Here is a 26169-nt window from a genome sequence, read left to right on the forward strand (position 1 = left end):
GCAGTCTCCCTTCTCTTTTCATCCCAGTGCCCCACCACATCTTCCTTTTTCATACTTTTTCTTCTCTTATCTGCTTTCTGTCTCAGTTTATCCCATGTTCACTGTATTTCTGTCTCCCTAGCCCTTTACTTACTTCTCTCTGCACTCCTCCCCCTCCTCTGTGTTGCTGAGAAATACCAAGCCTTTAGGGTTTCCATTTAGTTGTGCCTGTCTGTCTGCATTGTCAGTGTTTTGAAATATGTCTGTGTCCACCACCATTTCTACCACATCTACTTACAGACTGCCTTTTCAAAGCAGTGGAAGAGTTTCCTGCTTTTAGGTGCTTATTCACATCTGGTGCATAAAGCATATGCTGCTGCAGGATTTCATTTTTTAAAATCAATTTGCAGGTATGAAGCTCAAATTACGCATCGTGCCTAATATTTGAGGGAATTCATTTTGTCTTCTTAAGGAGAAGAGGCAACACATGGGTGACAAATTAAAGAGAAAACCAACAAACTGTCTTAAGGGCAAGGGTAGAGCAGTGATTTTAAAAGTGTGGGGGTTCTAGGAGTGGGACATGAGCACAGCAACCCCCTGCCTTCGGCCCTGTTCCAGTCTCCACAACATGCCAAATCAAAATGAATGCCATGCATTTCTACATTTTTTTCTACTACTGTAGTTGCAACCAGTGCTTCAGCTTTCCATAAAATAATTACTGAGACCATATAACTGTAACAGCTCAGGAGAATTTATTTAGGGTCTGGTAGCAGTTTACTACCTATATCCGGATATTTTATGAAGTGCTGGGCTGGAGCATAGCTATCCTTATTATACTTCAGATAATCACAGAGCATCCTTATCCTACTTCCTTACATACCCTATAGACATGAAATAAAAGGAATCTTCCAATAAACTGAACCCTGGTTTGGGAGCAAATCAATATCTTCAAATGATTGGCTTAATAATATTAAAAATTACAGGTTCAACCTGGGAATGTATTATGTTGCCCTTAAAATTGAAAGAGTCTTCTCTGAGTCCATGGACTACTAGAACCACAACAGTTTTCAAATGAAAAAAGTGTCTCTTTTAGTAGGAATCCAAAGAGGTCCTTTGATTGTCTTTAATTAGGAAATTAATTACTGAAAGATGTCAGGAGGTTGTGTAGCAGCCGCCGCCGGCTCCTCTCCAATAGCCACAGGGAACAAGGTGTCCCTCTTCATCCGAAGTCCACCTCAAAGCTAACAGGAGAATATTACATTAGCAGGTGATTTGAGGCTAGTGAGTGAGCTGCTAGCTCTCACAGGCTAACTGCCACAGCTACAACCATCTGAGCCCTTTTTAAGCTTAATAATAAACAGTACTGTGCTCTAGGTTTAATATACAATACAAACTATAGCTCATTGTAACTTATGTTAAATGCAAAACACACATTATCCCCTAAAATAAGGAGTTCAACTATGACATCTAAAGCAACATATTTCTTTGGCATTTAGCTTAAAACAGCATAAACCATGTGAGTTTACATTGTGGACGCAGACGTAACTTGTACAAAAGTCTGTGTAGCATAGTGGCTAATAAGTGATTAGCTTAACTTGTGATTAGCATGCTAAAAAAACCATTCATTTGGTTAAAACTTTACCATAAGACAAACAATGTAACACATCTTAAATATGAATGCTAACCTTTGTGTATGACTATTTAAAAAACATAAAAACGTGGTTGGTTTCAAGCACTCTCCAGCCTTTAGCAAAGTATTAGGGCCATAACGAGCCTCCACAACAGCTTAAGTGTTCCTTGGCGTATATTCTCCGAGTGTGTGGAACTCTTCTCGAGGGATGAACAGCATTCCTCTTCTTCTGATTTTCCCTCATTTTGATGATTGTAGTGGAGAGTGCTGTCTAACACATCATTCCAAAATCTCCCATAAATGTGAAGAACACAACATATGATTCACATAATTTTCAGTCATCAAACCATTTAGTGAGCTCTTGTCCCCTATATGGACAACCCTGTTGCAGGTTAAGAACAATATGATAATATTGGATGATTCTGCAAACCCCTCGATTATATTCAATACCAGTGTCTTAAAAATATATTCTTTCTACAATGTGGCAACCATGGTATGGTTAAGATTAAGGAGACATTGTGGTTATGGTAAACAAACTACAGTCTCCCAAGTTGCCCATCCACCACCCTGACCTTCACACCCTTAATTTCCGCCTCACTGCATAAAGGTAGTGCACATTACTTATTGCATTAGCACTGAACATTGACATTGGACATAAATCATTAGGTGCCGAATTGTTCAATATGAATGTTATTCCTAGAGATACTGGGCTGGTTTGGCAGTATTTGCATTTGTTTTTCTCTCCACTCATTTATTCAGGGGTTTTCTTAAATGTTTCACCCATCTGTACATGATGCTTGTTATGGCCCAAAGCGTTGTGTATGGGGTGTTGCTTGGGTCTGATATTAGGGAGTTCACCTCTAGAGGTTGAGTAGTTGTTCAGGCAAACACTCTGATGACCTTGTGTGTTTGTTTGTGAGCTTATTTTCCCTCCCCTTTAGTTCTCTCACAGAGATGAGTGTTTTTCCAATGCTTCATTTGCCTCATCTCTACTCAGAGTGACTTCGCTGTTCATAGAAATACAAGAGATTGTGCTTGTATACACACACACACAGTAAAATCATCAACGGAGAGCTTACTGGATATCATGACGTGGCTGTTCAGATGTTGGACAGAATGCAAATTCCTAGAAATCAATGTTCTGATTGTTTCCACGATACCTCGAAGTATGCGACAGCAATCGATTCTTCAAATGCTTATTTAACCTTGGCATGAGGTTCAAGGTGTTTAGTGGTCAGCTCAGCATGCCTCCTCTTGCCTCCCCCTGTGTGCTGTATGTGGATGTGATGTTTGGAAGTGTGATGTGAAACAAAATGCCACACCAAATGTCAGATTACTGAGTCACTTGCATGCCATCTGGATGCTATTATGCAAACTCGCTAAGGAGGTATTCTCTGGAGATAAGCGGTTATAAGCAAAGGCAAATTTAAAGTGAGTAATCGTCTTGCGTAGTTGAGAGCGACTGTATCTAGAATAAAGTGTCTGAGACTGGCCTCTGCAGTCCCTTGTTATCATAGTTGTATGTTTGACTCAGCCACTAAATCTGATTGGCACCATCTGACAAACACACAGCTGCGTCATCAACATACTGACAGAAAAACATCCATTTAGCAATTTAGATAGGGACCCTGTTTAACCCAACAATCTGGAGATCATGTCAATCACAAATAATCAACCTACTGTATGATTAGACAGCAGCAGCATCTATTTTTATTATGGCCATTTAAGCAGATGAAGGTAATGACTAACGGACAGCAGTGCATCCAGGGGGTCTCACCCTCCAGAGTAAGCTCCCTTCATCATTGACAAATTGTTTTGTGGTGCTGCTTCGTGGTAATGGGGAAGTGGATACGGTGGGTGGAGGTTATTTTGCCATGTCAGCTCAAGGGGGCGAGGATGGTGCCAGTGTGCAGGGGTGTTCCGGGCCGATAAGCAGCCCCATGGCTCAGAGAGGTTGGGGGTGCCCATTGTGCTGGGACTCTTTCGTGAATATGGTTAATTGGTCCCCAGATTACAGAAGGATTGCTGAAAATGGCTGTCCGGGCTCTTAATGAGCTACAGTCTTCTGCTTCTTCTCAGTGGGCCGTTCAGCTCGGCCCGTCTCTCCGGACCCCTCAGACTGGGCCTTGAGCGGAAATCACCAGAACGAGACGAAACTTCTTTGAGATCAAGAATGTTGCATAGTATCGGTCCATGTTTTTGTTCTGTAACTGTACTTTTAAAGTTTGTATTAGAAAGAGAAGGAGCTGTGTTGATTTTTTGAGAACATAATACTTATTAATGGTGACATCTGGGAGACTTCAGTTGTCAGTGTAGTGTAGTGTAGTGTATCTGTTTTTCTCTTCATGAAGTTTGTCTTTCTGTAGTTGTATAGAAACTATAAGCTGCAGAATTAGTGGATCAACTATATTTTCAGTCATCATCATGTTTTCATCTGTGTTTTCAATTTCTGCATACATTTTGCTGCCATCTCTGTTTTGGGTTTCTGTTTTTGAAACTTTGCAATTATATACAGCTAATTAGCAAAATGTTGCCCTCAATTAAAAAAAAAAAAAAATCAACATAAGGAAGAAATGTTCATACAGAACTGCAGAAATGTTCACTGATGTTTTTAATTTCTTTTCTACAGTATCTGCTTCTAGAAATTAAACCACAATTAACATTTTCATGGTTACGTTTAGGCAACTCAATGCACTTGGTTAATGTTAGGGATAAATCCTGGTCTTGGTTTTTCAGCCTGTAGCTACAGTAAACAGCACATGGGACACAGCATAGACTAGTTGGATGGTTTTAGTCTGGAGCTTGGTATAGAAACATCTTCCATAATTTCTGCAGTTTAGCTAAAACGTAAACATAATCCAGGAAGCAATTCAATTAACTACTAATTTACTTTGTATTTGGCAAAGCAAATTAGTATATAAAGATATTTTATAGGAGACAAGACAAGTAAATAAACTTGCTTAAACTTAAAACTTGCTCGATAGTATTTTGTTTTTTCTACAGTAGAAAGTATTTCAAAACTGGCATTTTTATTTCAGATAAACAGTTTGAAATATTTTTCACATATGAGAACGTGTAGGGGTTTCCAAGAGCTGAATGAAAGTTCTATTTTCATGTAATATTAATTATTATTAGCAGTATATATCACAGAGGAGGAGTAGTTCTTACTTAACACATTATAGACATGGCAGATTTGTACAAGTAATGATCTTCACAATTATCACAAAATAATTGTTACATACATCTGCAGACCAACAACATTTATTCGAATAGGCTTCTAGTTTAATTCAATGTTAATCATTGTCAGCAACAGTTTCTTTCTGCTGAAAAAATAATATGATCATTTTATGTGCTTCTTTTTCTGTGGCACCTCTTGTGTTAGGAACAGCATGTGAACATCCTGGCCGCAGGCTAAATCACTCTTGTTACACCACAGATAGTAACTAAACAGACATATATTTATATTACAATGCTGTTAATTTAATATATTCAGGAGACACGGTCTCAGATGTCAGTGAATTTTCCCACTCGAATAATCCCTTCTGTGAGAGTTACTGTTCAGCATTTGTATGAAAAAAGAGAAACTCAGTGAAGGAGCACACAGAAGACACATCCCATCTATCTCCATAGCTCGAGCAAATATTGAAACCCATGATGTGAGAGCGTCGGGCCTCCCTCTCCTCCTTCACTTCTGTGACAGATGTAAATGGATGTTTCAGCAGTTGGCTCTAATGCATTTTTAAACAGGCACAGCAGCAGACAGCAAATGAATGTGTCGCGACGGCAACACACTACAACGGGGTCTCCATCTATCGCTGCCTCCTCCTCACATACAAACATACAAAAGCCACGCGCACACATAAACACACACATATATATATACACACACCTTCCTACACACTGCTGAGAATAGCTGTCATTCATCAACTTTCTCTGTACAATGGGCTCAGTAAAGGTCCCATCTTTCAACTAAAGCACCTCCACACTGCGGTGCCCAGCCGAGCGCTCTACCACTGCATCACACTCCCTGTCATCCGCAAACACTCCGGCACAGTAGGATGGATAGATGATTGGGTGAAACTGTTGTTTATTCTCCGAGTTGAAATTAAAATGGCTCTGCTTGCCAGATGACAACACCGCAGACTGTTACTGCTGATTAGACCGTCCTCATGCATACAAAGAGCCAGAGGAACGGGGGCAATGACCAGAGGTGGAGGACTAGAGTGTTTGTGAACGTTTTAAAAGGATTTCACTTGTGGCGGAGAGAGCTCAAAGCACTGCAACTTAAGAAAACACATGTAAATGAATGAAAAACACAAGCAAATAAAGAGAATATCTTCACCATTTGTGCAGCATATGTGCCACATTTACATAAAATGCTGCAAAGAAATAAAACAAATGTAGAAACACATTCAACGTCTTAACAACACACGCTGCTCTGCAAATACAGAAACACACTCACAGCACAAATGAAATTTTGGGGGGACGATAAAATCTGATGGACACGCCCAGATTTGCTCAGACACTGGACAGTGATGTTGACAAAGAAATCTTAACCTTGAGGTCCGTTCATTAGCTTTTTCTGGGGGCTTTCAACTGCATCTCATGGTCTGCATCATTGGCTGTCATTGTGTGACATAACTATAGCACTTTGGTCACGTGATAACAGGAGTGCACGTATATCAACTGAACCAACTCCATGGCAATCGTGTGGTTGAAAGATTGCAAAAAGCCCTGTGAGCAGACGTTGAGTTAAATCTGCATAAAGTGATGTTTTGTGGTAATTGTGGGCCATGCAGCAAGTCTTAAACAACACTGACATGTTGTCACTTTATGAAGTTGTTGTGTTGGATGTGTTAGCAACCAGTTGCTTATTTACACATCCAGAGGCATTGTTAGGATCTTGAAACATTGGAGGCTTAGTCCAGCCCAGAATTCTTTAGAATTTCACCCGATAATTGCACCATTTTCAAGTTATATCAGAGTAAAATGAACATACGATGTGAGACACTGTGCTCTAGCAGAAGGGTTCAGTCAGATGTGTAGGCTGGCTTTCACCACATGTAATCAAAATAAACAAAATGAGTGCAATCTGACTTCTCATTCAACATCCTCATTATTTTTATTTTCAGCAGCAGGAGTAAAACCCTGAGAAAAAAATAAGAGTCTTGACCTTGATGAAGCAGTTATTTGCATAATTATATGTTGCTGGTGATTTGTTCAGTTTTGAAAATTGACCAACGCTGGTCTCATAGCTTCTGCTTCTATTGTGTGACAAGAGGCTCCTTTTGAACTGTGACAAACTGTGTTAACTGTGTGTCTCATCCGTCTATCTGATACCCTCCTCTTCTTCACCTCTCCAGCAGCTCTTTTGGTGTCTCATCTGTCAGTAACACTCCTCATCTCCTCTGCTCTTCTCTTCTCTCTCCTGTCCTGCTCATAAAAAGGATTCAATCAGTATGTCCCAACCAAAATCTAATCAAATCTCTCATTGTTTGATGTCATCATAAACACATTATTGATCAGTTTAATATGATTGCTTTTTGTCAACACACCAACCGATATCAGATTAAACAAAAGCAAACCACTGATGCACTATTCCATCCCATAAAGGCTAAACAGTCATCATATGTAAAGGTGAGCCTTGTAAATACTTGTATTCATAAACGGTGTGCCTCATGACAAAAATGTTTGAGAACCACTGAGCTAGACTAGCCTGCTAGCGAAAGAGTCTTCTTCACAAACCTGAGCTTGCAGATGAGGCAGTGGCACTCTCACATCCTGACTCATCTGTTGCTACAGCAACAGGGGAGAACTCTTCCTCCACCTCCTCTAGCCCCACCTGCGCCTCATTACCTTCATCCTCTTTCTTTTTGAAAAAGCTTCTTATATCCACAGTCTTCAAGAATTAGCGAACTAGCTACCACCAGATGCTAACAATGACAAGGACTGTAACCAGTGTGCTCTTTCTCTCTCTGTGAACGGGGTTGAGAGGGTTACTTTTAAAATGTAATCCAATACAATTACTAATTACCTGTTATAAATGTAATCAGTACCTAATCCAAGTACCACAATATTAAGGTAACATAACTTGATTACTTTCTGTTATTTTTGGATTACTTCAATACCAAAGAGAGAAAAGAAATATCAACAAGATGACTTTTAATTAATTCTGTCAGACAATCAACAGCAGTTTAAATGCAGGTCCAGAGCAAATGTGTGTTTCAGTGTTCAGCCAGCAGATGACAGCAGAGTCAGACATTTATTTATTTTAAACTATCGCGTAGCAAATGACAAACTATAACGTTAGTTACTATCAATGCGACAGCAGGGCAGCAGTGTGTGTGCAGCACTCTGATTCCAGTCCCTGCAGGCATAGTGTGCGTGCCAACCGCACGTTGTAGCTTTCATGGTGACAGAGCGAGAGACATGGCTGCAAGCACAAGTGCTCTTGCCGACCGTCCATGGTTTGTTGACAAATTGACAACAAGCCGTAGACGGTCGGCAAATTGTAATCCTTCTAGTAAACCCTGTTTTTACTGACTGTGACGGTAATCTGACCTTTTTTTTTCTCTAACTGTAATGGAATATAGTTACTTTTTTATTGTATCCTCATTACATAATGCTGTTACATGTACTCCGTTACTCCCCAAGCCTGAGTGTGAAGTAGATCTTCTGTACTTGTGTTTTTGATTGATATATTATTTACAAGAGCTTTATCCATGATCGGAAAATGAAAAAAAAAAAAAAAAATTAAGATCCAGGACTATTCATAAAACATTTGGGGCTGTAGCCTCAGACGCTCAGGTTGCCACTGTACACATCCAACAGACACTGAGCAACATTAGCATTCTGCAGAGTTGGTGATAATTCTCTGTTGATTTGTCACTGGGAGCGACTTCTTTCACATTACACAGAATCATTTGAACAATTGTTCATACAACATGTAATGAGTGGGTGTGCCCATTTTCAGGCAGTTTCACGCTGTTCTGCTACTCAACATTTGGTGAAGGTAACACGCCAAAAAATGTAGTAATGTACCAACAAAGGCAGTGAAGAAGAAGAAGCAAACTAGCAAACATGGATGTAAGCAATGCAAATTTTAAGAATTTTAAATTTGTTAGACCTCAGGAAACATTTGTTGGGGCAACTGGTAGCCTAATGGTTGAAGTGCATGTTTGTTACATGTAACCGCAACGTCCACAGTAGTTGTTCTATATGCTCTGCAGTGTTTCTGTATTTGCTTGTATTTTCTGTATTTGCAGCGTGTTTCTTCATGCTGCCCGTGTGTTGTCAGATTGGTGAAGGTGTTTTGAAATTTGCTCGTGTTTCATTAACTTGCAGCGCTTTATCAAAATGTGACATACGTGTTGTCACAGTGGTGAAGATGTTTGCGTCATGACTCGGTTTGTGGTTTCAGTGTGTCAGTAGTTACACATTTGAAGCGTCTTCATCAATGATGAATGCAAAGATTCATCTAGTCTCTATGTCTTTACTCTTTAATAATACAGTTTTCAGAGAATATGAGGGCCTGTGTGTTCCGGGACAGGATGTTATAAATATTGTATATCAGCCCTGTATCTTTTTTTCCCCCATCTGTAATGTTTGCACTGTAGCCTCTGACTTTCTGGATTCTCTGATGTGAAAATGTTTTGCAGGGTAACACTGAGGTTACAGTGGACTCCACCTACTGTAGATTCACTCATCCCACAATCTTTTTCATCTTTTTTAATGTTCATACCCTTAATTTGTGGAAAATTAAAGGGATATTTCACCCACTAAATAGGTTTGCCAGCTATTGAAGAATGATGATGTGGAATTCTGACATGTTTACACTATAAATGTCACACACATTTCTCTTCAGAAGTTCATATTTTTATGAAAAGCATATCTAAAAATACCACCAAAAGACAACTTTAAGCGTGTTTTAGTGAATTATCTCTTTAATTGTCACCCTCACGCTGCAAACAGTCTGTATTTGATACAGAACATTCCTCATGGACACTGAACAGATCTTTCATTGCTTTTGTCATTGCAGGTACCCATCAGCACAACTATAACCATGTGGCTCTAGGTAGCCCCACACGCACACCTAAGAATGGTAAGAAAAACTAGCGGGAGAGGGGACTTTTAGAGTGAATTCACAGCTCAGCTCAGTGTTTGAGATGAGGCATGGACCTGGGCATTAACTTGAATATAGTGCTTGACATGCATGTATGAAAAAAAAACCCCTTGACATGGTCCTCTTTTCAATTCACCCCACCACAAATCTATTCTGTTATTGAAAATGAGGCTTTTTTTTTTGTTGTTGTTGTTGAAAATTGAATCGTAGAAGCGTCACATCCCATAGTCATGAACATTTTCCTGTGAGCCAAACTAAAAAGGCCACTCCAATTGGCTGAGGATCAACTTAATGTTCTATCGAGGTCATTCCGTCCTCTGGTTGACGGAGCATGTGAGACCTGCGACGTTCCCTGCTGTTATCCTGAGAACAAAAGTTATCACCGTAACCTCATGCACCCCCGTGAGGAGCATCACCCTGAACTGGTTTTTATTACTGATGTCATTCAGCTGTTTGCTCAAATAGTTCTTGTGAGAGAGCAGAGGCTGGCCCCCGGGTCGTAGACTGGCAGATGTGAAGAGTAGCTGGTTGCGTAAGAAATGCAAGGTGGAGGCTGGAGCGAGGAAACAGCAAAGATAAAAGGAAAGAAAGGAGGCCATAAGCTGAATATTCACTGCCTTCTGTATTTATTAAATCACTCTGATCTTGCCATTTGATTTATATTCTGTTTGTTTCAACTACAAAAATAAAAAAAAATGACAAGCTTGCTCTCAGGCACTTAGGGGCTATGCTGGAAATCTGCAGCTACAATAGCCCCTTTTTTATGGACATTATTGACCATGTGGTCCATTTTACACACACACACACACACAAACCTACACACACAAACACACACACACACATACAGATAAGCAAACCACAACTGTGGAGAAATGCCTTGGAGATCTATGGAAAACATGAAAAATCCATTTCAACAACACATCTAACACAGAGACTTTGATCACAGGCCCCCTGAAAGGCTTCAAATTTCAGCACGCAGTGTCTTTTCTAGATAAAGCCTGCTGCCACAACCCCCCCAGCGGCCCATGACTGAAACAACCAGGAGATACCGCTGCAAATCACAAGCAGAAAATGCGCAATCGTACACACAAGTGTGCATCACATGCCTCAGGAAGTAAAAGCTGATTTGATTTGAATTATTTTTGAGGGGGGATTTTCTGCACTAGTCATGCTGAATATGGATTAGCTTCTGTTTTTCCTCACCATCAACATGTTTCTGAAATATTTGTTCTTCACTTGGGTTTGGTAGCTCACCGGTCATTGAGACGTGGTAAGTCATACATACATACATTTAATTTAGTGTAAATAGTCATTCATTACATTCCAGCACACATTTGTGTACACATACACCACGAACCAACCCCTACGTTTGTGCATTCCTTTCTTCCACTGAAATTCAATGTGGTTTCAGACCTGATTTAAATAGCATTTGCTAATAATTCTTGCTGTTTGTTTTAACCTGCTTAGACAATCAAATTTCTGGGATTTGCCGGGGAGGGCAAAAGAGTCTAAGAATCCTTTGACCTAGCAATTTCATTTGATTTGGTGTGATAGTTAATGTAAGCTACAGTACACAAGATGTTTCTATATTTTTCTTACTGTTATCAAATCCTATGAAAAGACCAGAAGCAATTATGTCTTCCTCTCTTTACTTTCCTGACATTCTTATTCTGTCTGTGGCAGACACACAGAGGATGGGGACAGGATAGAGACAAATCTTTTTTAAAAAAAAACAGCTCACAAATATAAAGTTTCATTTTCAATAAAGGCTCAGTGATTTCATAAAGCAGCTGGGCACTGTAGTGTTACTAAAACCGGAGTAATTACATTTGTTGGGAACTATTTTCAGCTGCATATTAATACACATTAGGTCCCTTAGTGAGTATTTACGGCAGCAGGACGGTGTTTTATAGCCTGGTTCCAAATTGTTCAGCAATTCAAATAGGTCTGGTGTTGTTTCTCTGAACTGTGGAGAACAATCACAGCTTAGTAGCAGGATTAAGAATGGAGACGTCATCTTCCTGCATCCAGCTACAGTAGCAAAACAGAAGAATGACCACAAAACTATGACAAGCTGGAAGTGGCTGTAAGCTGACTTGCAGAAATGACAACTCAAATTCTTGTTGTCATACTTCAATCTTTGTGAGCAACATTAACTGCCCCAATAAAACTCTACACTTTTATTGTCATTGGAAAGTAGCTACAGCCTGCTCAAAAAGTCTCTAGGTCTCAAGATGACATCATGAGCTTATTTGCATGTGCATGATGTAATTACACTGTGATCTGCATGTCCATAAAAGATTAAAAGACTGAAAACTAAGCTAGCTGTTAGCTAGCTTTATCATTAGATATTATTATTATTCAAGCAGCTATCATCTGATCTATATGCATCTATGTATTTACATTGACATTGATTAAAAAAGATAATGGTTCAGTTTCAGCTGATGCACGTTTCTGTCTGGCTGATGATTGGTTGACTGAACATGCTGCTGCTTCCCCACACTGACTGAACACAGTCAACCTGAAGAGTCAAAGATGACTGCCACTAAAATAACACCCCATTCCAAACAGAAATGAGGAAAAATGAACAATGTCAGACTAAATGAATGAAGTCAGGTAGCAACTACACTGGTGTCATAATAAAAGAACATGTCACTCAGTGAAACATGATTATACAGGTAATACTTGTTGTTTTTGGTGTTTTCATGGGATTTCCTGATAATAAGAATAATATAAAATATCTCCCGCCTTCTTTAAAAGCACATGCTAATATTTGCAAAGACTATTTGAGCCAGGTCTGTGTGGTTGTACTGTCCGTCGTGATGAAGCAGTGAAATGTGTTTACTATTGAGATAGCTAACAGCATGCACAGTCTGAGTCGATTCTTCCCTTATTGATGCAGTGTGGCAGACAGTCCACTTCAAGATTGTTCACATCCTTCGAACCCCCTTCCTGCGGCTTCCAGGACCCCCTGCTGTCACCCGGCCCAGCCGCCACCCCTCCGTCCTCCTCTCGAGCTTCCCTCCTCCGTTCACCCTTCTATTTTCTTTCCTTCTTGTATTTCACCTCCTTTTTATCCCTTTTAGCTCCTCTTATCTCCATCTCTTCTCCTCTTTCCCTTCCTTCTCTCCATCCTGCAGCAGTTACTAAAGCCCTATTTTTATCTGTCCATTGGAGGCTGGTCTTGAGCCGCACCCATACCCGCTGCTCTGCACTGCGTGACAGACTCACAGCTCACAGGGGAGAGCGAGATAGAGCAGGAGCGAGAAAGAAAATGAGAGAGGGGGGAATACTGAACGGACAAGAAAGAATTAAGGAGCAAAGGAAAGTGGGTGGCGGCATGGTAGGACAGATAAGATTGACAGAGCGTGGAAGACGGCGGTGAATGGGACAGACTGCGGATGTTTGTGTTCGTGCATGTGTGAGAAAGAGAGATAAAGAGAAAGACGAGAGCGAGAATAAAAAAGAAGGTCCAGTCACCTCCCCCCTCCCCCCCACTCGTGCGTCTTCCTGGCCTCATATCACGTCGCATCAACAGCAGCCAGTCCAGGCGTTGCTTCCAATGCTCCCGTCCCAGATCACATCACAGTACTGTCACAAGCAGGGTCACTCTCCGGCAGACATCTGTTGTTTGGTGTGTTGTCTGGTTTTTTTTTTTTTTTTTTTGTTCTCTCTTTTTCTTTTTCGGACCGTTGTTTCCTCTCGTCAAACCCCCGTCACTTGTCAAGTCAGTCCCGCACCAAATGTTCACCGAGTGCCTGATGTGACTGCGTTTACTCCCCCATCACTGCCACCAGCATGTTGGAGTTTTAGATATGCAACCATTTCTCAAAGGCAGATACACTCGACCTATTGGTTGAGTTGAAGCTCAGCGAAGAGATGTTTTATATTAACGTTAGGGTTTCATGTGTCTAAATGTTATTCCATGTCCTCTCCAAAATGCCAGGATATAGCCTAAAAATGATCAAACTGAAGAATATTAACTTTAGGGTTGAGTTCCTACAGCTGGTTTATTTTGGACAGGTTGATAAACTACTCAGATTTGCTAAATTCCAAAGCTGACAAATCTCTTACAGAATATGTTGATCCTCCTGTCTTTTTTATTAGCAAAGATCAATGTATAAAACACTCAGGTGGCAGACTTCTTCATTTTTAGCTGGCACTGACCCTCACTTTTGCCACTTAGTAAGCTGTGACAAATTGTATCAGCTGTGCTAATTTGCGTTAATGCCATATGTAGCTAACTTACCAAAAGGCCAGAATGAAACTTGGCTTTTGTCTAGTTACTGTGCTCTCTGCTGCAAGCTGGTGTCTGTACACGGCCCAAATGGTTTGTTAGAGAATAAAGCAGCAGTCTAGCATTGCAAGTGAACTACTTGTTTTTGCAGTTCTCTGAGAAACAATGCAGCTGATCGCGTCACGTCACTTTTAGAAGTCTGAACCTCCAAATTAAACTTTCATGTATATCATATCAATAATTAAACTCAGCAACTTCATAGGTTTGAATTGAGACCTCCAGTATTTGGAACAAGACTTAAATAAGGTGTGTAAAAGTAGGATAAAATGCAATTGGACCCCAACCCCAACTTAAAAAACCCTAACCATAACCCTAACCCTAACCCTGAATTAGGCTTGAAAAAACTGTGAGTAAGTGTACAATCTATATTTAATTTAAACCCCCAAATTCTGTGAGACAATACCAAGGGCATGGTAGCTACATCCCTGGCAACAGTATTAAATAATGTACACCCCTCATTGCTCAAAGAGGTTTGAAGAAACTCTGGCATCTATATTATTTGTAATGTTTTAACTGACAAACAGAACAGTTTGGTTTATGCCAGAGAACATTTCAAGATGATTTCAGTGCACCTCTGCACCCAGGAAGTATTTGTATGACTAAAACTCCAGCCTGCCTGCCAGCTCACTCTTCCTTTCTCTGCCTCAGCCGGTGGTCTTCCATGATGGTTGCCTGGGGGTCTCATCCTGGCTAGCTTCTTGAGGGGGGAGGGGGTGGTGGTGGGGGGGGGTGCTGGGAGGAAGAAGCCATCCTGCCCATTTTTTTTCTCTTCCCTTTTCTGTGTCTGTATATGTATGTATGTGTCTCCAGAAAACAATCGGATAAGCGGCATCCTGACCTCGCAGACGGAGCCCTACGACCTGTCTTTCTCACGCTCCTTCCAGAGCCTGTCTCACCTGCCGCCCTCCTACGAGGCGGCCGTCAAAGCCGATGTCAGCCGGTTCTCGTCCCTGAAGAAACTCAGTAGGTCCAAGTTCACTGCACTAATGCAAGAGTAGGCTCCCTGCCCCGATGCCCTGCATGATAAAAATACTGCATTAAGTGTGCTTTCCTGACTCCTGACTGGGACTTACTGAGGGGCTCCGAAGGGTTTCAGCTGTGAAAATGATTTGCCTGCTGTACTAAGGACATCAAGCAGTAGAGAAATAGTACTTTCTTCTGGAGATTTTTGCAGCTCCCGTTTGAATAAACATTTCAGTGGATGGAGAACCATGAATCAGTATCAGAAAATACCCATTTCTCAACTGTGATCCTTCATGAAATCAGCGTAGTCATCTCAAGAAACTATGAGTCATTGATATTCCATGCTTCCCTTGTCTCCACTTAAAGGCTGCAGCCACTATTTCTCTCGGAGCGTATAAGTACATTAAGCGGCTTCTTGTGCCTGGCCCGGCTCGGTATTGATTTAGTGGTGCTACGCTGGATTTCTGCTGCGTAATGAGGTCTCATCTCATGACATTCTCTAAAGTGGAACGCAAATATTCCTTAAGGCTTGTGTAATTTCATCATGCCTGCCCCACTTCATTGCTGGCTCGCAGTCAAAGTGAAGGATGACGATCTACAACTCATCCCGTCAGAGCTCACTCCACACTGGCTCCCACTCGTAGCTGCCAGGCACCATTTCAAACAAAATGGCAAAACGGGTTTGCAGGATGCACTATTTACTGGTTCTCAGTTGCAGAAGAAAAAAAAAAAAAAAACGAAAAATCCCTGCGCTTGAAGAATGCTTGTGAGAATTAACATAATAGTTTTTGATAAGCAGTAAGAGAAAACCATATGAATTCAGTTGTCAGAGATAGTAGCCCGACGGAAGAGACAGTGTTAAAAAAGAAAAATATCCTTAAGCAGTGTCCCTCAGTCTTCACAACTTTCTTTCTGCTTCCAAAGCAAATTATTTGTTGCAGCAAACAGCCAAAAGGCTCTGCAGTTTCTTTTTGTTGCTCAACTAGTGTCTGCACACTGATAGATCATGTTGGATTGTGCTGGAGGGAAGATAGAGCAGCTTTTTCATTGTTGGGATAATAAAAGAGAAGAATGCTACTGCTTATTAATGCAAATTGGTATCAAACCGAAGAAAAGCATTTAGCCCGTTGCAGCTCAGGACAGTATACATCACGAGTTATTCATTCACTGTATGGTAATATGGTTGATGAGTTTGCAATGCCCTGCGCAGATCTTGAAGACTATTATGCGTGAGAAAGGAACATCTTGTTTTTATTATCTCTCATAATGAATCGATTTGCAGCAAGCACCCGGGGCTCGCTGCTGAAGGGGATTTTGGCTGAGTGTAATCTTGACAGGTGGTGTGAACACTGTTGCTCCCATTATTGACAAAAAGAGACTCAGACTCATCTGTAAATTCTCAATAAGGTGGAGGGGTTCTGCTCTCCATAATTTATTTCTATCATATAAATGATATTAGTGTTCACCTCTGACTTAGTGTGATTGTTAAACATTCATGCTGGTGTTCAGAGAGAATAAATAATCAGCTTCTTTGTAACGATGGACTTATAAATGTTTCCATTTTTGAATAATTCATGCCGCATTTCATCATTTCGTCAAGATGTCTTACAGAGTTTGTGTAAATGTGCGACACATCTTTATGCATGGTTTTGTGTTTGTGTGGCATGAAGTTGGTGCTACATTCACTACTACACTCTACTGTGTCTGGAAATGTGTTCTTCTCTTTCTGATTTGCTTCCAAATGCATGTTAGTTGTTTGTACACATGAATTAGTATAAAAAAACATCCACTCAAGGACATGAAACACTTGCAGTTCTCAATGTGAAGTGATGCAATAATACAATTAGCTTTCCAGCATGTATATATGAGGTGCCTGCGTGCTTCCGTCCATATCTGTATGAAATGACAATGTTTGTTTATAGACTTTCACATGACCTTTGAAAAGTTTACCCCCACAGCCAGAGCTGCCAGTAGAATTCCCGATGAAGCCTGGATGTGTGGATGTTATGTGCCTAGCATGTAATACGATCTGACTGCGATCCTCTGTCTCTCTCTATTTTCTATTCCCCTCCATGAGCTTGGAAAGGTGAAACACAGATGGGTCCTCCGACAGTATTCCCTGCATTGTGTGCAATGTTCTCCGATCCCACTTTATCCGATTTCTCTCCATGCATTCTAACACCTCCTTCCATTCTACCTTTGCTTTCTCTTGCTTTCACTCTCTGAATCTCCTCTTCACCTCTTGCTTCTGTTTTTTTTCCTCCCCGTCTCCTCTGCAGCAGATAAAGAAGTCGACGACTACTACACTCGTAAGCGCCACCTGCCCGACCTGGCAGCGAGAGGCACTCTTCCCTTGCATGTTCTCAAAATGAGTCAAGACCAGGTGGGTGCACAGGTGCTCAGTCTAAGTGTGCAGGCGTCAAAACAAGGTCATGTTCCTTGCTTTTTATGCCTCTGTGAGCCAAATCTAGTGTGCTATCTCAAGTGTGCTATCTCTGAGTCTTCGGATTTGAATTGGTTAGAATCTATAGCTGGTCTTTCACTTCATTCTGCAGTGGTGGATGGGAGGGCCTTTTACTAGGGGTGGGTGGAAAAAAAAAAAAAAATTCACATAAGAACCTTGATTCTTACCTCCTGGTTAATAACGTGATGTTGACAGAATGAAAAAGGCGGAAACCAACTGCAAGGGCAGTGCAGCTCCCGGACAGTCTACTGTGCGTCACACATTAGAGTTATCTGGTAGTTCATTCTCCAAAAAGGCAGCAGTTGCAAGCCTGTTTTGATTTAATGACTCAATAATTACCTTTGCATGAAGTATATTGTGAATTTTCTACACTGTCACTCAGAGACTAACGTTAGCGGAGCGGAACAGCAAACTCCAGCAGAAACAAATGAGACTGGCTAACCGACAAACACTGCAGCATTAAACAACTTAAACTAACTCTGAGGTGCTCAGTCGGTTTCAAAAACCCTGCACCCACTCAGCGTCTTGTACAATGACGGCTTTCCCTGGAGCTAACGGTGCAGCAGAGAGGCTGCTCTCCACTGCTGGAGATACAACGTTAATAACAACACAGCGGAGCACTCAGCCTCCCCCTCATTTTGTTATTCTCATGCAGGCAGGAGACTGTAAGATGCTTTCAAATTAATTAGTTCATTAATTAATGCAGTTAACTTTTTGAAATAAAAAAGCTGTGGACCATTTATCTTAATTGCCAGTTATGTTTCATATTGTATTTGAGTGGACTAAGGACACCAGTGAATGGTTTGGCACACAGTATACTGGAGCAAGAGACTGAAAATGGCATGGCCCTTTTCTATTGATCCAATCAAGAACCGATTTTGAATTGAGAATTGATTCTGAATCGAATCATGAGATTCCCAAAGATTCACACCCCTACCTTTTGCCCCTCTGCTTGTGAATAAACTCAACTCATTCATCTTTTGCTTTACAGCACCGGGAACAGCAGCAGCAGCTCCAGAGCCAGCCCCCGCAGTCCTCCATCTCCCAGGCCCCTCCCCAGTCACAGTCCTCGCAGCAGCAGTCTCAGCAAAGACAGAGGCCTCGTCGCGTCCAGAGGGCCATGTCCCAGGACCGTGTCCTGTCCCCACAGAGGGCCCAACAACAGGATTACAGCATGTCTTCTAATGGCATGTCCCCGTATGGAGGCCGGATCCTCTCAGATGAACAGCTCCTGTCCGCCGAACGTCTTCGATCCCAAGAGCGTCTTCTTCCGCAGGATCGCCACACCTCCCAAGACCGCCTGTACTCCAAGGACCGCATGTACTCCAAGGACCGACTGCTGTCCCAGGATCACCTCTACTCAAAAGACCGCCACTACTCTCAAGACCGCCTCTATTCACAAGATCGCCTGTACTCACAAGACCGCCTCCTATCCCAGGATCCTCTGCTCTCGCCGGACAAGCTGATGATGTCGCTGAAGCGTGGCATGGTCAGCAGCATTTCTGGTGGGTTTCGTGGCAGTGACAAGTCAATGTCACGCGCCATCTCACACACGGACGTGTTCATACCAACCACGCCTCTAATGGATCGCTACAAGATGACCAAAATGCACTCCCATCCCAGTGCCTCTAACAATGGCGGCAGTGGTGCTGTGGTGCAAGGCGCGGGAGCAGGAGGCACCGGGCACTCCAACACTTTAGCCATGAACCAGACTACATCTAAGAGGCAGGCGTTTGCCTCGAGACGGACTCACACTGTGGAACAGCTCCACTACATCCCACAGCACCACCAGCAGCAACAACAGCCACAGCACTACCGCACAGGCAGCAAGACTGAGGTGACTGTGTAATGGCAGCCAGGGACTTCCTGAACTGCACAGAAAGAAGCACTGTTGTGTGCCAGGGGGTGGGGGTCAGGTTGATTGAGATAGGTGGGTACACTGGCCTTCTAATAGAGTAGGATGGGTGCAATATCACTTTCTTTGACTGAGGTTCCTGCAAAGTCAGAGATACCAGGACCAAGAACATCCACTAGCTTACTGTGAGAGACCGGAAAAACGAGCTACACTGTACAATGCATACACAGGCCCTGTATCTGAAGCCAGAGAGGGTTGTGGATGGGGGAGGTGTAGTATTATCCAGCTAACTTGCCTACTATTATTTCCACTGTCTTGATTACCCTATTCATCCACAGGCTCCGGCCTCATTCTGTGTGTGTTTTAGTGAGAAAACACTGATCGTGTCTGTTTAAGCCTTTATCGGGCCCCTTTGTCCAACAAATCTATTCTGTGACCTTTTCTGGTAAATCTTAAAGGGCTTTGCATGGTTAAACACAAGGACCGAATTCCTCCGTGACTTCTGTTGTGCAACACAACGCCACCACAGGTGATGAACTAGGATGAGCCTGTAATAACTTTATAAATATATAAATAAATTAATTAATTAATTTAAACACCATTTGTACGCCCTGTCCTACTCATAGCTCTAGAGAATCTCAATGAGAGAAAATGAAATGGATGTTATTAGCACTTCTATTTGGTGCCTCTGACAGATGTTCCATTTCTAAAATCGAAGTGGTTTTGTGGGTTACAAAGCACAATCAATTAAAAAAATTCTGTTCTGTTTTTGATTTTGTTTCTGAGTTTGAATAGTGATGGCTAGCTTGTTTTGTTATTAAAGCAATGGCAGGTTCTTTTTCTTTTTGCTTCCAGTAGACGATTGTAAATAAGCTATTCTAGAAGCAGTACTATGGACAAGTCTGTACTGGATGGACTTTGTATTAGACTGTCTGTTTTCAATAGATTCTTAAAAAAACAACTATAAATTATCACTGTTTCGTGAGTTCAGAATAGAAACCCACTTAACCAAGTATTTGACAGAATAAATTAATACTATACTGTGTGTGTCTTTGCAAAACTGTTTGTAGGACGAGAAGTGAATGAATGTGTTGTTGATAACAGATATACCACTGTTCATACTTGGATGTAGACCGTGTTCCATTGACATCAGAGGAGTTGAACATCATGGAAAATGGATTATAATGCTTGTTCAAGTAGGGTCAAATAAACCATCCATATTTTTCTAAACATTCAACATCGTTCTTTGAGAGATGTCTGTGTTTGTATTTCCTTCAAAAAAGGATACACCACATTACAACTGTATGATATGACGAAATAGTGCTCAGGCATACAGTCATATTTCTTGAAGCAGTTATTTTTCACAATACAGGCACAAATAATCTGATTTCAATTTCATTGTGTGGAGTCAAAGAACCTGTTTTCCCTAATAAGTCAAATTGGTCTGAATCACTGTGAGGTAAGGCAGAGTGTAATAAAAGAGGTAGATTATATCACACAGCCTGACAGTAACCCTACCTGGAAAACACTGATACTGAATAAGTCTCTGCTAGATGCAACCAACCAAGTCATCATAGTTCATAGCTACGAACCAAGAAAACGTTATTTTTCTGTGCCTCCTAAAGCAAATCGTGATTGGTGATCTTGTAACCCATCAGTAAGATGGAGACATACCATCAAGCTTAGGTAGCTACAAATGCTGGGTCAGGGTTAGGGAAAGGTCATTGTCATGGTAGGAGACATGTTTTAAAGAGGATACATTATGTACATTTACAGGTCTGTATTTTTAATCTGCGGTTCTATCGGAATATCTTTACCTTAGCAACAACCTTGGCAACCAAAGCTACGGAACAGACTGCGGTTAATGGGCACGTGCGACGAGCCGACTTCAACTTGTTGGAAAGGTAGGAAAAAAAACGTTGTAAATGAAGTGTTCAGGTCAGGTTGATGCCTGAGCATTTCTACATATGTTAAATTCAAGTTTTGGACCATTGACTATGTTTAACATAGATATCCAACATCATATATAGTATATAAATAACAGAAAACCACAAAAAGCATGTCCCCTTTAAAGTCAGATGCTTCCTGATTTAGTAATTTGCAGTTAAAATTCAGCTGAGAAGAGAACATTTCTTGGACATCTAGTTTACATATAACCATTGTTTTAGTGTTACCAGGTACAGTATATAATAATTATTGTATCTGTGCAATAATTAAGCCCTTTCTGTACATCTAAATCTAAAAACCCCTACTGTATGATGTTTATTTACAGAATAGAGAAATGGTTTAGAGGTGCTTTATAACCTGCCTGATGATTCACATAGTATAGTAACTATGTCAATAATGTGGCAATAATTTACCATAAATTATCCAGGTTTACGGTACAAAAATACTACTTGTAACCTAGTGGCTCACATATTAGGATGCATGCATGTCCTGTGCATAATAACAGCTGGCCTGTAGAGTCACTGCAGTCATTTGGTGAAACCATGAATACAGTATATTGTGAGCAACGGAGCAAACTTTTAGCACACATTCATATACATTACACACTCAGGCCAAAACAGTCTGGATTCAAATGTGTTATATTACTGGAGTCCTTGTATGACTACTTGGTTTCTGACACCTGGCAACACAGTGTTGCTTCAGCAGCGTGTCAGTGTATATATTTCAGTGTGTAGTTAGGACCTGTTTCATATTGAAATATAGTCATGGAAATATTTATGTTGAAAAAAGTTTCACTGTTAAAACAAATTCAGCCTAGTTTTGACCTAGATGTATTTAATCTGCATATCACAACAGGCTGTGACGCCTTTTCCATGCATCCCAACTTCCTGCTCTAGACTCCTGCTAGCAGTATGACAACTTCTTGAAACACTTTTTTAAGACATCATATGCAAGACAGTTGAGCAAGAATACAAGAAGACCTGCATCCCCTGCAAGGCTCTCATCGTTGCGCATAAAAAACAGCTACTGACTGTCAGTACCAGATGCTGCAACTAAGAAGAGAATGGATGTCCAGTTCAAAAATCAGGTTCAGATAAAGGTCCACTCACTAATTCATCTGCTCCTGTTGTTCAGCCAGCAGGTAGAGACAGACTGAATAAAGTCCCAGTCGACTCCCAGCGCTACAACTCTCGTAACCAGAGATGATACCTTGTCAACAAACACAAACCAAGATCTCAGACCAGTGACCAGAGCAATTTTCAGTCTCGTAGACGTGATTGTTACATTCACTACGAGATAGCCACAGACAGCTAGCCACCTGGAGTCATGACAGTCCTATAAACTGCAGCAAGTGCACATGTAGTGTAACTATTTATGCTAAATTAATCAAATGAATTCAATATATGGCCCAACCCTACTTCTAGAGGTCCAAAAACTTTCAAACAAATTTATCCTTGTTTTACATGTCTAGATGTCTTTTTCTACTTAGCTACTTTGCAGAATAAGGATGGAAAGCTACTAGATGTCCAAAACCATTTACTTTTTAACTTTAGACATCTTGATATTTAATGATCTGCATGCTCCATCCCAACCTGCTACTTCAGACTTTCTGCAGAAATATGAAAACATGATGGTACTTTCTGCTTTCCCACTGAACACAAGTTGTTTTAAGCAGCAATCAATGCAGTAATTTTTCCAGTGAGGACAGTCACTAACATAATTTTAATTCAATTTCTTCTTCGTAAACCTCCAATTAACGAGCTTGCATTGTATAAATATTATTTTTGTCCCTGCCTACTGAGGCGTAACACAACAAACAAGATTCTTGCCTCTAGAGCAGCTCTGCCTCAGAAAAATGTTTGTACAATTACAATTTCAATCTGCCAACTGTAAAGGTTTGATTTTACAGAGGTGAAGTGGGGGGGGGGGGGGGGGGGGGGGGGGGGGGGGGGGGTCACACTCCTTATAACCCAGTATGTCACAGCCAGACCCACATCTTTAACTGACAGTTTCATCATGATATATGGTACCCATGCTGGCCGGGGCAGTACTTCAATTTGACATCTGAATTAATACGGTTGACTTTAATGCTGGTCAGTGCAATTTCAAACCCTCTTTAAATTCATGGAAATCCATGGGTGCAAACGACAGTTCTCACAGCAAACAACAGTGCCTGCACAAACACAAAGAATAAAAAAAAAAGGGAACAGGAAAACAGCGGAATAAGTTTGGATTTCCAATTTACACTGATCCTCCTAGCCCATCAGCATTTAAATGAAAATATGAGTCTGCAATCAAAAAGAATCTATGGATGGGAGAGCAACTGAAGCGTGAGAGGTAAGATGGGTACGATAGTCTGGGACAAGCGGTGCAACTCAAGCGGAGGGAAGAGGAGGAAGCTGGCCAAAAACAGGGCTTTCCATAAAATAATCAGCAGCTTTCAAACTGTCTTTCCACATCTCATATGGCACTCGTTTCTCAACAATGTATTTCATTACCCGTCTTCTCCACTTTTGATGCAAACATGATCCGGGGGCAGGGGGCTTATTTTGTTGGTTAAAAATTTAGTTTGCACTCTCTGTACTTCTCCGTTTGTCCCTTGCTTTTGCAGTCCCGGCAGAGCTGTCAGTGGGCAATGTCATGTCTGGATTTGAAATAGAAAGAATTCATTCCATTTTGATCTTCAGGAACGTTACCAGTGACATTCAGAGGATGCAGTTTCGACAGACAAAGAAATGCAGCTAGTTCCAGTAGGGATGTTATCTTCCTCACAGGACACTGCCACTAGAAAACTATTCGCCGGTCTGGTTTGGTGTCAAATCACAAAAAATGTCATTCCTTCCCCCAAGTTTTTCACATGTAAATGAAGCACTCTAGCAATAGAGGGAGAAGATATATGTTGCTCAGTTTTTATAACATCAAAGCTGCTGTGGATATCGAAAAGGCCAAAAGAACATGACAGTGGCAGAATCCCTGCAAACACATCCATCGTGTTGTGCAGACATAAACTAGACTGCATAGTTCAGTTCAACTCCATTATGTTCAAGTGCATCACTTCTCTCTCTTCAACCAGGATTTCAAGTGCTTGTTGCTGCTTAACTACAGCATGGGCCTCTTTCTTGCCACTTTTTCCTCCTTGACCGATTCTGCCTGCTGCACTTTAGAAAGGCTGACAATGAAACTTTAAGTGCAACACACACTGACTGCCTTATGTAGTGTCAACTGATAGCACTACCATACCAGACACACTATACAGACAGAAGTAGTACAAGTAGTTAAAATAATTCCTAAAGGAAAGGTTAAGACAAGGTTTAAGTCCTAATGAAGTTAGCCAATCAAATCTTGAATAAAGCGATAAGCTGTTGTTCTATCATAGGCAGCGTAGATGGTCACACTGAGCCTGGTAGCATCCTGCTACACAACACAAGAGACACTCTGAACAACGACCTATATTAGCTTTCCTGCTAAAGTGAACATACATCTTGTCCTGCACCTTTGCTTACAGAGAATGTGAAGTTGACGTCACACCATGTTGAATTTTGGGTACACGCCATGCTGTGAGGATTGTGAGGATCCTGCTGCCTTTCTGTTGGTGAGCTGGAGCTATGAGTTGGTTCCTTTTAACAACATTCCTGCATCAATGAAAGTGTGTTCTGCAGCTTTCACATGTAGGTATTTGGAGCATTGTGTACAGAATGTTTAATGTAAGTGAAGTCCATTGAGAAGTTTAAAGCAAGGCTGTAAACTGACTGAACAAGCTGATGCTCCCATCAACACACCAACACAGGTGCCATCATGCTGTCTCTCCTGGCTGGGCAGACTGAGAGGATGATAATCATCTAAGGAACAGTTGGTGTTTGTCCTGCAGCTTCTGCTTCAGTCCTGCATCAAGCTCCATTCTATTCATGCATCTCATGTTGCTGCATCACTCACTGTGTTGCGGCTCTGTCCCTCCACAAGATCCATCAGATTACTAAAGCTTCCTAAAAATATGAAGTTCTTAAACATTTGACTGCGATTGGACACTTACTGGTGATAACCTGTGATATGACTGAGCAATACTAAGACACACTCCACAGTTTAATGAAGGACAGTTTAGAATATATTTACTCATGAACAGTTACTACTCTGTCTACATGAAATATGTAATATTTAAACTTTGGAACATCTTGTATAATACTTCTGTCCATCAAAAGACCCACAGTGAGGGGCAGAGCTCCATCACAGTGAATGATGAAGACCATGGCAGCAAAATTGGACTGCCCATCCAGGAGAGACAGCGTGATGACGATGACGTGTGTTGATGGGAACATCAGTAGTTTCAGACAGAGGGTTGGGGTTGGACCATGGCTGCTGGATATTAGTGTAAACCTTCACATGCTGCTTTTCTAAAATGAAGTTTTATTCTATACAATTCTGATGTGGTGTTTTTTCCTTCATATTATACACTACCTGTACTAAAGTGTTGAATGTGACATATAGAACTTATGAGTACAGTTTTGTTAACAAGCTAACTAACTTTCCTCCTTTGTTCTGTATGACTATTATTATTATTATTGTCACTTCACAATAAACTTAGCTACAGTTCAGATAATTATTTTCATGTTGAACAGATGCTTCCTCGCTGACTGTCTAGTAAGTTTTGTTTTGTTTGGTTTAATAATTGAGCCAAATATTGGAGTGCTACTTTATCTTTGCCAGTATGACTGTGCTCTCGCAGTTTGCCTGCTTGTGAATTAGCAGATCTTGCCCCCGGCTACGTCAAAACTGTTCATGAGCTTCTAGGGATTTGTAACTTTTAAACTATTTAACGATTTAACCAACTTTTTAGACAAAGAAAACAAAATTCATTGTCCGTGTTCTGAGACTTCAACAGTCTGAGTTAACCCAATCAAATGGGTTACAGTCTTGT

At 41.1% G+C, this 26169-nt stretch overlaps 2 protein-coding genes across 2 annotated transcripts in view; one reads left to right on the plus strand and one right to left on the minus strand.

Annotated features, from left to right (window-relative positions):
* Positions 1-20547, plus strand: part of LOC122972002 (protein shisa-6) — a 71702-nt gene extending 51155 nt beyond the window's left edge. Inside the window, exons 6-10 of the mRNA XM_044338806.1 lie at positions 9648-9710; positions 10981-11001; positions 14839-14991; positions 17271-17374; positions 18447-20547. Of these exons, the coding sequence (XP_044194741.1) occupies positions 9648-9710; positions 10981-11001; positions 14839-14991; positions 17271-17374; positions 18447-19304 (1199 nt within the window). The 3' untranslated portion in view covers positions 19305-20547. The remainder of the gene's footprint in view (positions 1-9647; positions 9711-10980; positions 11002-14838; positions 14992-17270; positions 17375-18446) is intronic.
* Positions 6145-26169, minus strand: part of dnah9 (dynein, axonemal, heavy chain 9) — a 178919-nt gene continuing 158894 nt past the window's right edge. Inside the window, exon 79 of the transcript XR_006399614.1 lies at positions 6145-7042. The gene's annotated coding sequence lies outside the window, so the exon portion shown is untranslated. The remainder of the gene's footprint in view (positions 7043-26169) is intronic.

This window comes from Thunnus albacares, chromosome 20, assembly GCF_914725855.1.
Source record: "Thunnus albacares chromosome 20, fThuAlb1.1, whole genome shotgun sequence".
Taxonomy (NCBI): domain Eukaryota; kingdom Metazoa; phylum Chordata; class Actinopteri; order Scombriformes; family Scombridae; genus Thunnus; species Thunnus albacares.